Source organism: Sciurus carolinensis, chromosome 11 (genome assembly GCF_902686445.1).
Source record: "Sciurus carolinensis chromosome 11, mSciCar1.2, whole genome shotgun sequence".
NCBI lineage: Eukaryota > Metazoa > Chordata > Mammalia > Rodentia > Sciuridae > Sciurus > Sciurus carolinensis.
In genome coordinates, this window is record NC_062223.1 from 8,707,427 (window position 1) to 8,721,073 (window position 13,647).

Below are 13,647 nucleotides of genomic sequence, written 5' to 3' on the forward strand. Positions count from 1 at the left end.
CACCAAGTGATTTTATATTATATATATATAAATTTTCTTCCTTTCCTTTGTGTTTTTTTGCCCCGGTGCTTGGAAAGATGGAGGCAGAGGTCTGGTCCTGCAGTCTGAGGAGGGCAGGCTCTCCTGGCAAGGCCGAAGCTAAGAGCAGATGCAGGAATGCGATGGAATTCCCGGTTCCTCTGTCCCCAGAGACACTTCTCTCCTCCATACGGACCGACCCTTCACCTCTAAAAACCATTCTCCCCTCACAGTCCCAAAGAAAAGTAAAACCCAGCAAGAGCACTGGTCCATCTGTTGCCATCCTGGGCTCCCTTTTCTGCTGACCAATTTACGTGCACGGTAAAAATGCTTGTTTTTCCAGATCAAAAAACAAACATAAAAACCAAAACCCCAAACCAACCATCAGCTTGGAAATTTCTGTGGATGAAATGTCCCAAAGTCAGAGGCACTCTCCCGGCACAATCCCTGCTCTGAAGGGGTCTCTCCACCTCCCCTTTTACAAAAAGACAACAAAACAAAATTTAGTAATCTTTTCAGTATCTTCCACAGGAGTAACCAAAAAAAAAAAAAAAAAAAAAAAAAAAAAAAAAAAAAAAGGCAGGAAGCTTCCAATTATAGGTCATTAACAATAATAGTAATAAGATTTTTGCTCAACACCCAGGGTTCTTTTCAGAGAAGTTCCCATAACAGGCACTCTGGAATAAGTCACTGGCATTCCTCAATGTTTCAGCCCCACACTGCTGGGGCTTGGAGACCAATGGGAGGGACAGAGGGTCACGGGAGCAGGCGACTGCTATTTTTACAGTGCAGCCAAGAAAACCAGCAGATTGGAAGAAACAGACACAATGCCACCTCCTACCAGGGCCCAGTTTCCTCTAAGGTGGCCAGTTAATGCCAGGGTCAAAGCTGGGCTAGGTGGCAAAAGGGGAATCCCTCTGCCTCTACTGCTTTGGCAGTGGCAAGGGAACAGTGGGCATCTCTCCTCAGGGTGGCTCAAACTTCAGACCCCTGGTGCCAGGCTCCATTCACCCCAACCCCCCACTAGAGGTTCAGGAGGAAAGCCTGAGACTGGGCTACATTATAGGGGCCAGAAAGGGATGGGGCTGGAGAATGAGAAGGCAGGGGCAAGGTTGTGCTATCAATCTCCTTATAGATGGGGAGCAGAGTGCAAATTTGCATCCATCATTTATAAGCTCTTGTCACAGGTTGCTGCTATTGAGCATCTCCTCACACACTTAAAAATGACCCAAAAGAAATTCCGACCTTTCTTTCTTCCTTTTTTTTTTTTTTTTTTTTTTTAAAGTGCAAAAAGCTCTCTGCTGCCCTAGAGAGAGGATCTTTGGACAGGCCGTTTGATGCAAAGTAAAAGGGGGCAGCTGATGGGGCTTGACAAAGGGTGGTGGAGTGAGACACCAAGTTCCCCTCACTACCTCCCTCCACACACACGCATAGCACACTCAGCCACACACACAGAGGCACATGCACACCCCCTTCCACAGCTGTGGGTAGAGGGCAGGTGACTGGCTTCCAAGCAGGACCCCTCCCCCTGGAAAGGCACCAGATCAGTGAGCCACAGGGCAATGCACAGACCTGGGCTCAGGGGGCTATGCTGAACCAGAAGCCTGGAGGAGCCTGGTCTGGAGGCAGGTGGGGACTCAGCCAGTCCTCTGCTCTCCTTACCTGGGGGAGACAGGCTGCTCCCTCTGGGGACACACATTCTGGGAAAGCCCTATTCAGGCAGGAATGAGGACATATAGAAGAGGGCAGTCAGTGGGAGGCAGGGGCGGAATACAAGGAGATGGTGCCTGTCTCATAATCTGCCTGGTAGCAATGAAATGCGGGCATCTCTGGGGTACAGTTCCAGCTCCTCTAAAGAGCTTCAATTCCAATAAGTGCAATAAGGACCTCACAGAGACTAGTAGGAAAGTCAAGGGGCTGGGCGGGGAGGGAGATACACCACAATATGTGAACAGCATGAATGCTGGACAGCATCAAGCTCAGGAACAGGAAAGGAGGGTAAGCACAGATGAGGGCCCTAGGCTTCAGACATCTCCACAGCACCAGTGGGATCTGCTGGGCCTGGCATTCCTGGGGCTTCTGGCCCCTCCTGCAGAAGCCGGGAGAGTGTGATGGAGGAGAGACACGCACTGGACACCATGAGGAGAACCAGAGGCAGGGCTGCTTTCTTCCCTGGAGTTTTGCTCAGAACCAGGCACTGCTGCAGACCACAGGTGGGGAAGAGGGGCCTAGGGCCCGGTGCAGGTGAACTTTGCACAAAACCCCCGAGAGCCTGGCCTCCTGGCAGGCGAGCAAGCGAGCAGACACCGTGACAGCACAGTCTGTGCTTTCCTTCCCCTTGGATCCACTGCTCCTCCCCTTTCCTTGGAGGAAGAGGAGCAGGCAGGTAAGCCTGGTGTCCACTACCCTCTCTGCCCCACCTGTGGGAGAAGAGCTCAAGGATAGGAGAGCAGAGAGGGAGTGTGACGCTGGCCTCAGAGCCCGTGCAGGGTCAGGGAGAAGCTCTCCTCAGTGAGGAGGCAGGGGAAGATCGGTTTCCTGTTCAGTCTGGGCTGGGCATGTCTTAGCTGATCTTCTGTATCAGCTTCTCGTCAGACAGGCAGTACAGGCTGTTGATGGACAAGTCTGAGATGAAGTGCTCGCAGGCTTTTCGAGTGATCTGCTTGCAACCTCGAAGGTCGATCAAGGTGACATTGGCGATGCGCCGTAGGTAGATCAGCGTCTGGTCTGTCAATTTATTGCAACCTGTGGGCACAGTGGCCATAAGGACAATGGTCAAAAACAGTCAAAAACAAACAAAACAGGCTGTGGCTGGGCTCAGTAGTGGAGTGCTTGCCTAGCATGTGTGAGGCACTGGGTTTGATTTTCAGCACCACATATAAATAAATGAATAAAATAAAGGTCCATCAACAACTAAAAAAATGTTAAAACAAATAAAACAGCCATAGATGCCCTTCTATGCCCTTCAGTTTCCCTAGTCTTTCCCCAAAATGCTAAAAGCCCTCTTAGCTCACAACTCAGAGATGCCATCACCACTGCTGCCTCCCTCACAGCACCATGGAACAGAACACAAAGGGCCACAAGGCTGACCAATCCATAGCTGGATGGCAGCCATCTATGTGGGCTCTGGACCTATCTATCCCAGGCCCCAGTTCTCCGTCAGTTAAAAAGGGCAAGAAATCTGTGTTCTCAACCATGAAAAAATGAGTTAATATAGTTTAATTAACAGACCCCAAATCACTCTGGTTTACTGGTCAAGTTCGAGAGAGGGCTGGCACCTGGAGGCAGGGGCACTGTCCAGCATGAAAATGCAGTAGTATACCTGCCATATTGAGCTCTGTGAGGGAATAGCGAGTGGAAGACCCGACGGCAGTGAGTAGGTTGGAGGACTGATCTGTAAGGTGGCTGCAGTGACTAAGGTCGAGTCGAGACAAGAGGGGCATGTGGCGAATGATGAGGCGAAGCGTGGCATCTGTGATGTCAAGGCCTGCCAGCCGGAAATCAGTCATGTTCCGGAGCTTGCTGCGATTGTCCTGACCTGTACAGGCAAGAAAAGAGCTAGATCAAGACTCTAAATTCTCCACTCCAGCTCCAAAGCTCGAGGCAGCATCAGTTACTTGCTGGCTAGGCCCCCTAGACAGGGTTAAGCAGAACTGCCCACGCCCAACCCTACCATCAGGGAGTAAGCAATGCGTGGGGACAGTTTCTAGGAAACAAGTTTTCTTCCTTCCCAATGCCAGATTATGCCTTACTTATACTGGTATGTGTGGAATGCTCCTCCCCTTCCCACAGCTACACGCTAGACATCTACATCCTGCAGACAGCTTTGACATTCCACCATGAAGCCCTTGCAAGCCTTCCTTAGGCTTAGAGTCTCCAGGCTGCAGATTCCACTGACCCAGAGAATGGCCTTCCTCCTTTGTAGGTAGTTATCTGCTTGTAAATAGCCTGTACTTGTTCAAAGTCCATTATTCTGTTCTGAATTTGTACTCTATAGTTCCACAGCTTAATTTCTGAGACTATCTTAGCTTCTGAGGATGTCAAGTTATGACAAAACTACCCTAAGACAAGCTTGGACAAATACAGTTAAGAGCATACCTGGCTTATCGGCTGATGGAGTCAGCAAGTCCCGAATTTGAGGGTCCTTGATTCCTACTGCCCACCGAAGATCAAGGGTCCTGAGAAGGGGGCAGCTGGAGGTGCTGAGGGCAGAGACTGCAGACCAGGAGCAGCCTGCTAGGAGGAGGTCTTTCAATCCTGTGGCAGATGGAAACAGACATGCAACAAACTACCAGCATATTCCAAGCCTCAATTAACAGCTGACCTCAACAAGGTGAATCGACCTTTAGTCTACTGGAAGACAGGAACTGTATGCTAATCTAGTAATCAAATTTAAAGATTCCTTTGTTATCCTCTATTACATCTTCTAGTTTGGTATTAAACAGATTGCTTAGCTCCTACCAGAACAATACAAGAATGAGTGGCATCCTATCTTTCTGAGACCTCAAAATACTGAAGAGCTTATGAGGGGCCAAATCAAAGCAACAACAGACTCAAGTTTCCTCTCCAGTGGCTATGCTGAGGAGACATGAGTAGTTGGTGGAAGCACCTGATCCCATTCTTTGTTGTCTAGTGTAGTTACCCTGTCCAGTGATGCCTTGGAGACCAGCAATTAAGGTGGCCTGGGCAAATCTCTTACTAATGAGCAGAAAGGCAAAAATGGCATAAAGTAATCCTAAGAAGCACTGCCAACAGTACAGCTTTGCCTGCTCACCCACCTGGCAGCCTATTGACCAGCCATGTCAGCTGCTTTTTGGAGATGTTGGTCCAACTGAGGTCGAGGCTAACTGGTTGCCTCTTGATGATGCCACTGAGAGCCTGGGGTACAATGGCCTTACACCTACTCAAGTCAATTTTTGTCCAAAGTCTCTTGTCGCAGCACCTATGACAGAAGAGAAGAGCACAAGTTGTAATTAACTTGATACCCCCATCAACATAGTGCCCATCACAGGCTGCTGGAGCTTTTGGAAAAAGCAGAACACCTCCTGGAGGGTTATTCTCCCTATGTCTTCTATAGGAGGAACAAAGATCACACCCTTTTTTTTTTTCTTTTGCCTCAAAGCCTAGGCAAAAACTGCCTTATTCTCAATAGCAGCTAGACACTTTGCAGACCTACACATTAAGTAATGTATAACCTGACCAATTCACCCTGACTACTTCTCGAGCAGCTGAGAACACAACATAGTTGTTAGGGACACAGAGACAATACACTATAATGCCTTATTTGCACTAACATGGCTGACTCCTACTGAAGGGTATGGAAAGGAACATTTTACTATTTCTTACTGCCTAAAGGTATTTGGCTTACTCTACTCTTAGTCACTAACAGCTGCTGGAGACTTAGGGATCTACTCAGAATCTGTACAATGCTTGTACCTTAAACGCATTACTGTCTCAGGTCTTAAGAGGCTCTTCATCAGGCCTTGAGAGTCCTCTCCCCACCTTGGGTTTCTGCCTTGGTGCTAGCTTGACATCTTCTAGTCAGTTCAGGTCAGTATTGAAAGGGAGAGGACTGACTTTCCACCACAGTCTACAAATCCACAGGCCACACACTGCACTGTGCACCACTGCAGATTTCCATATATTATTTCATAATTCCCCATCCCTGCCCATCACAGATTCTGGCTGGCAGGAGAGGGGGAAGACAACACATAATGGGAGCTTTATGTACTTTGGACTGGAAACCACAGAGGTAGAGTTAGGCAGGCACACTAGCCCCAGAAAGAGAAATATTAAGATAAATTGAGTAGACCACATATTGTTTTGAGAAATAAACTCATAGTGGCAAAGAACAGGGTCTTTATTTAAAGACTGACAAAATTTCACCAGTGGCACATCAAACTTCTATTGCAGGAGCTAGCTGCTGACCAGAGAGGAGAGGTCCTCAAATGAGCACACGGCAGAGTTCCCTGGAGGAGGGCTTGCAAGAGCTTGCTGGACCCATGCCAGAGGCTCTGATTCAGCAGGCTTGGGATGGTCCCTGTGGATCTGCATTTCTAACAAGTTCCCAAGAAGATGCTGCTGGTCAGGACAATATACTTTGTGATCTACTTTTAATAGGGTGTGATCCAGATATAAGGAACATATCCTAGAACTTAAGGAAAAACCCGCAGTGCCCAATGGAAAGCCCTTTGATTATCAATCACTAGGGATCCCCCACCACCCTGCCGCCAAGAGTCTGTTCAACCTGAGAAGGCTGGTCTCATTAAGGACAACTAAGTCTCAGGGAGTACCTGATATGCTTGTTGGAGAAAGGAACTGATTTGGGTTGGGGGGGATTAGAAATAAAATTGGAAAATTATGAGTATCTTTAAATTCATTTTGAAAACCATGCCCCCTTCTCTTAGTAGACAGAGAAGTTATCAAGGCAGGGCTTAGGTGCAGTCATCTGTGTCATAAAAACCAGACAAGTGACTAGCATGTCATAGGCTCTCCAACACTATGTGATGAGTTGAACCCACTGGGGTGGGGTGAGACTTCCAGCTCATTAGGACTTGAGTTTTAGTATAAGAATGTACAAATCCATCCCAGTTTCCCTCCACCCAGCAGAGAGAGATGGGGAAGCATAGAGCAGGGAGAGGAGGCAATAGGCCAAATTCCCCTAAAGGTACCTGCTAGTATAGCAGGCCATATCTCTATAGGACCCACAATCTAGGAAACAGACTGAGTCTGTCTGCTCCTCATAGGACCCCACAAAGGCTTCAGGTGCAAAGGGGCATGCTGCTCTCATAAAGAAGACCTGCCACCTATACCCATACCCCTCTGTATCCCTGCTCACCATTTATACCATGTCTTGCACACTCGCATACATTCACAAAGTTCTCTGCGGCTGAGGTAGCGGAAGACAGACATCCAGACCTCCCGCTGCATCCAGCTTTCGTCTCCATCCTGAGCCCAACTGCCCCGGCCATTCAGCCTGGCTGCACCCCCCTCCTCTGCACTGTCATCTTCCTCCTCCTCCTCCTCCTCTTCCTCCTCCTCTCCCCCCAGCCCCTCCTCATCCCCACGTTGTGGGGTTCGGGCTGGGCAGTGCTGCACTAGCACACGGGGGGAATGGCGAAGGTTGGCAGAGGAGGCCGTGATGGCCTGCAGCTTGGGCACAATGGATGTCCCGTGGAGCTCTTTGGTGGGCCTCTGTAGCGTGACAGTGAGGTACGATCCCCGGATCTTGGCTTTTTCAACTTCAGACAGCTCCTTTTTGCCGCTGGGATTGTTCTCCTTTTCCCGTACCATGGTGCGCTCTGTGGCTTGCAGCCGCAGCAACTGCCGCCGTTTGAAGCGCTCATCGCGACTGGCACTGTGGTGGTCGCTGGGGCCAGCCCCAGGGGATGACCGAGTCACCATACCCCGGGGGGAAACGGGGTCGTGGATGAGCTGTAGCATGGAAGTGGGTGAGTGAGGCGGGGGTGTAAGGGGCTCATCGCAGCTCCGCAGGGGCCGCAGGACTTTGGCTTGCACGGCTTCTTCATCACTCTCTTCCATTTTCCGCTTCTGCAAAATATGCCCAGAAATGCAACATCAGTGCTTGCTTTTTCCAAACCCTCTAAACCAATAGGGTGAGCCTGAGAGATGTCACAGCTGCTAGAGGGAGTTATCTCCTCACAACTTGCAATTTAGACTCTGTGAAGATCAGCAACCAAGCTCAGGTCCATGCCAGATAACACTGATTATGGAATAAAAACCTGTAAGTGGGTCACAAAAAGGTTTGTGTCCAAGTACAGAGGAGTGAGATCTGGGCTGCTTAATTGTATACCTCAACTTGTTCAACTTTGGATTTTGAATTATAATTCTCTGGGTTAAAACCTTGCCTCTAATTTAGTTTTCACCTAAGTGATGTCTCATGTTAGTGGTTGAAAAGAAACAGTCCACCCATCCCTTGGATGAGGAAGCAGGGGCTGAGGAGGGCAAACGTCACCAACTTTTAGACTTGGAGCTCTCTAGCATCTATCTCAGCACAGCCCTCCCAGTTACCACTTCCACTCCATGACCCATGAGAGAGAGAGAACAGAATGAGAACCTTGGGTGAGAAACTAACTGCAGAGGGAGCGGCTCAGGACCACAGTGAGTAACACCACAGGCCCACCCACACCTCATTCAGGGGCACCTGTCCTGTACAGATGCTAGTCCTTTTCTGGAAACCGACTTGGATATGCTCTAACAAAGCCCAGTCACTATGTGCCACTAGCAATCCTATTAGTAGTTCAGACTTTCTTAAAGGAAATACCCAACCCATCTTTTACAGCAGGGATGCCAACCCTCAACACCACTGAAGACAAATGTAAAAGCTACTAGTTCAAGAACTTGGGATGAGGAGAACTTTAGCACTAATCAAATTGCTCGCAAAGCTATTTAGACTGAAATTTCAACTACCTCAGAGCCCATGTGGAAGAAATAAGAAGATACAGAAACACCCTTATGCTCCTTCACTCTTTTTCAGGCCCCTGGAGGGTGGACAATAGGCTAGCTGCTTCTTCTGTGTGCTCCGTCAGGTCCTGTTTTACCAGCCCCAGTAACAAGAGTCCTTTTGGACACTGACATTACTGGCAACCATTAGGCCAGCAACCTCGGCTGCCCTGGGACAAGGTCATGGAGCTGGTTCTGATACCCTCTAGGGGAGGGGCTATCTTTGAATGACACATTTGGGCACGTGGGGTGGGCAGGTCTTTCTGTCAGGCCACAGAGGTGAAGATGATAAAAATGTGAACCTGTTTAACTGGAAACTCCAGCACACAGTATTTACTGGCAGCCTTAGGCCACTGCCTCCCTTCTAGCTGCATTCCTCAGGAGAGAACCTGCACACCTAAATTCCCTCCTCAACAGCCCTGCTGAGTTGAGCTTCCTCCCTTTCTACTGCCCCAGAGTATGAAAGACCTCAGAAATTTGTGAAATTCAAGTGGAACAATATTTAGTAAAAAAACAAATACAACAACAAGAAACTAGAAACTCTAACAATGAAAAAACAAATAAGTAACCAAAGGAAAAAAGATCAAACAAACAAAAATAATCTCCCCAGGTTAGAGACATCCTGTGAATGCTGCTGCAGAGGCAAACAAAACAGCAACCTCCCCATTTTGGATGCTTCTTTTGCAGTCACAAATGAAGCCAGTAAGTTCCATTACCTGAGCTTTCTCCGAGCTGTCCTCCTGGTAACATTTCGGACACTCCCAGCAATTTGGCAATTCCTCATTAAGCAATCCCTCTCCATCCATCTATAGACAGACAGGAGTGTTAAGGTCAATATCTTCTACCTTCATCATCACATAGTATAATACAGGTGGGAAGAAGTTAGAGGAGTTACCCATTTCTAAACAAGCTGGTCCACAGGGGAGGAAAAACAGAGCTGTTCAGCTCCAAATGGCAGTGATACCCATTCCCAGCCACTAGGAAACTGGTCACCACCATTCTCTGTTACTTGACCAAAATAAGGCTCCATGAAGAGACTTCCAAAGGTCAGGGTCAATTTGGGATATCTTCTGACAGATTCTCAACAGCACCAGATCTGATCTTGGCAGCTGGTCATGGTTACAATTGCTTGAGTTTGGAGACTAATGATCTAGTTAGTCTCTGTGACCCCGTGTTTTCAACTGTAAAATGGAGATATATGCAACAATGCAACAACACAACTGTTGGGGACACAACAATATGTGCCTTGCAGGGTTGTGGTTAAGGATTGAATCAACTGTGTATTAAACAAAATGTCTAGAAAAGTGCCTGGCCTTTACTAAATGCTCTGTATTAACCACGGTCATCACCATGGAGGCAATTGTCTATTTTATCAACTGTAAGATACATATTTTTCACATTTTAATCTTTCTGAAACTGGGCTTCTCAAACTGTCAATGTCTTAACAATCATTGTTGATGAAGCGGTCATCATAACATAGTTGACACTTTCTGCGAAGGTCAAAAAAGTGCCAGCACCCACGCTAGGCAAGCACTCCTCCACATACACCTTTTTATTTTATTTAATTCAATTTTTAAAAAATGAGTTCTTGTTATGTTGCCCCAGGCTAATCTCAAACTTGTGGACTCAAGTAATCCTCCTTCTTCAGCCTCCCAAATAGCTGGGACTATAACCACCATGCCCACTCATCCATGTACTTTAGATTTCAAGAAATAAAATAGATTCAACTTTACAGACTTGTTCTAAACATTAAAAAACAGAATGTATGTATGGTGGTGCACTCCTGTTATCCCTACTGTAAAAAAGAAAATGCATGTAAAACAATGATTCTCTGCCCTGGCTATACATCAGGATCATCAGGGGAGAGCTTATGAATACAGGACCTGCGCCAGACCAGTTGACTCCATCTGGGTTTGTAGTCTGCACTTCCTTATTACTTTGTGAAAGCTCAGCTATGCCTCAAGCCTGCTGCAGAGAGTACTCCTTCAATGCCAACTTACAGTATCACCCCCACTGTTCCTTTGGAACAAATATTCAAAGAGACACTCAGAGGGCCTGAAGCTCGAGGCATTTCCAAACAGACCCTGCAGTTTCATGATGGCCAGATGACTCCAAACACACTATCCAGAGGCTAGACTGTAAGTGACATAAGGGCAGGAACTCATCTACTACATACCATTCTGTCCTTGGGATCTAAAACAAAGCCTGACCCACAGTAGACCTGAATCAAGGGCTGATGTCAAACCACTCTACTTTGTGAGTGCAGAGCTGAGGGGCCACAGTATAGGTGGTGGCAGCCTCTTGTGTCAGGTGTCCTACTCTCTTGTTGCTCTATCAACTGAGACTTTTAGGGTACCTTAAGCCTCTCCTTACCTGTAGGCATCCAGGATGAACAATCTCATTGCAGATGCAGCACTCCATGAGCTTCTTCTCAAAGTCCTGTGTCTCCTCATTCTGATCTACCTCTCCACAAAGGGAACATGTGACTGAGTGAGGCAGTCTGGGCTATGAGAGGACAAACACAGAAACCAAAAGAGCAGACTTAGATTGTTATTCAGTTTAACCAAAGATGAGAGATTGATTCCTAATTCTCTAGTGACAAGGGAAGAGAGGGAAGATGGTTTTGATAGAAAATAACGACAGAGGAAGAAAATGGACTGAACTGCTGGGATCAGAGACCAACAGGGCCTAGTTCACTTTCAGTTGGCTTATCCTTAGCCTCACAGGTCCTTTCTAGTTCATTTATGGAGGGGACAGAAAATAGATCACCCTTCAAGCACTAGTCTGAAAATCAGGCAAGGCCAAAAGATTATTTTAAATAATAACCTACAGACTTTTCTTCTGAACCCAGGTAGAGATGGACAAAATGAAGAAAGCCAAAGAGATTGTAACTATCCCTTCTCAGTTCTGGAATCTCTGACTCACATCATGTATTCCAGTTGCTCTAGCACTGGTACCCCATCCCCTAAAGTCTTTATCCTGCAGATTACTTACTGCCAAGCACTGTCTGAGAACACAGGACTGCTTCATTCGTCCAGGACCCCCAAACTTCTTCATGTCCCTGCAGTAGTGGCAAACACCACATTCTCCTTGCACACAGGCTTTGCATTTTCGACAGCGAACTCTTCTCCGCCTGGCTCCAGACACAATGGGTGAGGCTGCTGCTGGCCTCACAGGTGTTAACCGTGGGGCTGGCTTCATAGTGTGAGGCTTTGTGATGGGGATGGTAGGAACCCGCACCTTTGGCCTAGTAGGGAATTTAAGCTGGAAAGAGAAAGCGGTGAGGTCAACCATATCAGGTTGCTTTAAGACTGGAGAGGGTAAAAGATTACACGGCAGTAGGTCTAGCCCAGAACTAGCAAACTCTGGCTTGTGAGTAAATCTGCCTGCTGCCTGTTTTTATAAATAAATTTTATTGGAACACAGCTGTGCTCATTTGTTTATGTATCATCTATGACTGGCTTCATACTCTGATGGCAGAACCACGAAGCTATGGCTATATGAAGTACCTAACCTAAAATATTTACCATGTGAACCTTCACAGAAAAATCTGCCAGTCCCTGTCTTAGTGTTTCAACCTAAGATTTCAGTCACATCCCTTTCGTTTTGCAGAGCTGTCGAGATTTGCCACTCTGTGAAGCTTTCTGGGTAAGTGTCATGTACTGAATTCACCCCAGGGGACCTCCAGTCACTACTCAGAATATACTCCTAAATAGGATGGTAAACTAATTGAGGGTGAAACTGGTCTTAACATTTCTTTATTACTTTGAATCCCAGCATTGGACCTAGTATACAGCAAATACTCCCAATAACACTGAAGTGTGGAATAAATCTCTCAGGTATATGTTTATAATTTCAGTGCTTTCATTTATCTTGTTAGTGACCTTTCCAAGGACAAGGACCATATAGTCTTTAATTTTCCACTGTGTCTTAAACTCTTTTCTGACACAAAATACTCAATAATAAGAAATGACCAAATTGTTTTGGGTTTTGGGTAGTCCTAGGTGGCCAGGTGGGACTCTTCTACCTAAGAATGGGGAGGCGGTTCTTTAACAACATTGTTAAACCACACCTTTATATTCTGCCTAAACACCACTGGAATGTGATGGGTTTCCAAATATTATCTAGGAAACAAAAGAGGGGTGGAACTCATGGCCAGGATGAGAATGCTACCATTTATTTAATATATAACCTTGACAGAGGAAAATATGGTAAAAAGTTGTAGGAACCAAAGTCAAGAGGCATGAAAATTCACAACCGACAATTTATTAGCTGATGTTAATTCTCTTTTAACTAGTTTTAAATCATACCTAGGATGATAATAAGTTTCTGGGCCAGAAGGATAGAAGCTGATCCACTTTAGTCAACAAATGCACAGCTTGGCATCTGAATTTGGAGGGAGGCCTTCCAGTTTGATGGTTCTGTTAAAAGAGTCACCTCCAAAGTAACCTATTACACTGACCCTAGGAGTCAGGACAGAACTGAGTAATGATTTTTCTGTCAGTTTGCATTAATGCACTAAAAGTCATTTGCCTCTAGTTGTTCATTTCTTCCTGGAATGGCAATGATCAGCTAGCAAAAGGTTTAAGTAGCTGAATATCAAGCAGAAGGGTTTCTTACCTTATCCCTTTTTGGCCACTGTACTATAGGGACTCCAGTGAGGGCTAACTTGGGATCACTATTGGCAAGCTCCTCCAGCAAAATCTAAGGGTAGGACAGGAGAGAAGGAAAAATCAGAGCAGGTGAACACAGAGTTCAACCATTCCCAACAGCATCCACACTTAACACTTATTCTCATCAAGTTCCAAAGGGAAAGGCAAGTTGGCAACTATTTGTACTCTCCCTTTATACAGGGATTCGCTGCAAAATAAATCAAAGACAACAGAGAAAATCTGAACTACCGCAATTTTATCAGGAATTTAAACTTACCTTTGCTCCCAACCCTTACTTTTTTTTTGTTTGCAGTGCTGGGGATGGAACCCAGGGTCTTGCACACACCATGTAAGTGCTCTACACAGAGCAGCACCCCAGCCCCCAACCCTTTACTTATATTTGCATACTAACACAACACTGAAGCAACTAGCTACAATGGTGACAAATGTTACTTGTCATGCAGTGGTGATAGTAAAAGTTTATAATGTCCTTTTACTTCTCTACACTGGTTAG

General features: G+C 46.5%; 1 protein-coding gene across 4 annotated transcripts in view; it reads right to left on the reverse strand.

Moving 5' to 3' along the window:
- Window positions 1-563: 563 nt before the first annotated feature.
- The window catches only part of Kdm2a (lysine demethylase 2A), a 112,602-nt gene continuing 99,518 nt past the window's right edge, over window positions 564-13,647 (reverse strand). For all 4 annotated transcript variants that reach the window (XM_047516085.1, XM_047516084.1, XM_047516086.1 and 1 more), the window contains 9 exons: window positions 13,102-13,185; window positions 11,476-11,745; window positions 10,855-10,986; window positions 9,198-9,287; window positions 6,857-7,569; window positions 4,797-4,960; window positions 4,117-4,275; window positions 3,341-3,556; window positions 564-2,763 (listed from right to left, as the gene is read on the reverse strand). In XM_047516085.1, coding sequence (XP_047372041.1) covers window positions 2,582-2,763; window positions 3,341-3,556; window positions 4,117-4,275; window positions 4,797-4,960; window positions 6,857-7,569; window positions 9,198-9,287; window positions 10,855-10,986; window positions 11,476-11,745; window positions 13,102-13,185 — 2,010 coding nt within the window. In that variant the 3' untranslated portion in view covers window positions 564-2,581. The remainder of the gene's footprint in view (window positions 2,764-3,340; window positions 3,557-4,116; window positions 4,276-4,796; window positions 4,961-6,856; window positions 7,570-9,197; window positions 9,288-10,854; window positions 10,987-11,475; window positions 11,746-13,101; window positions 13,186-13,647) is intronic.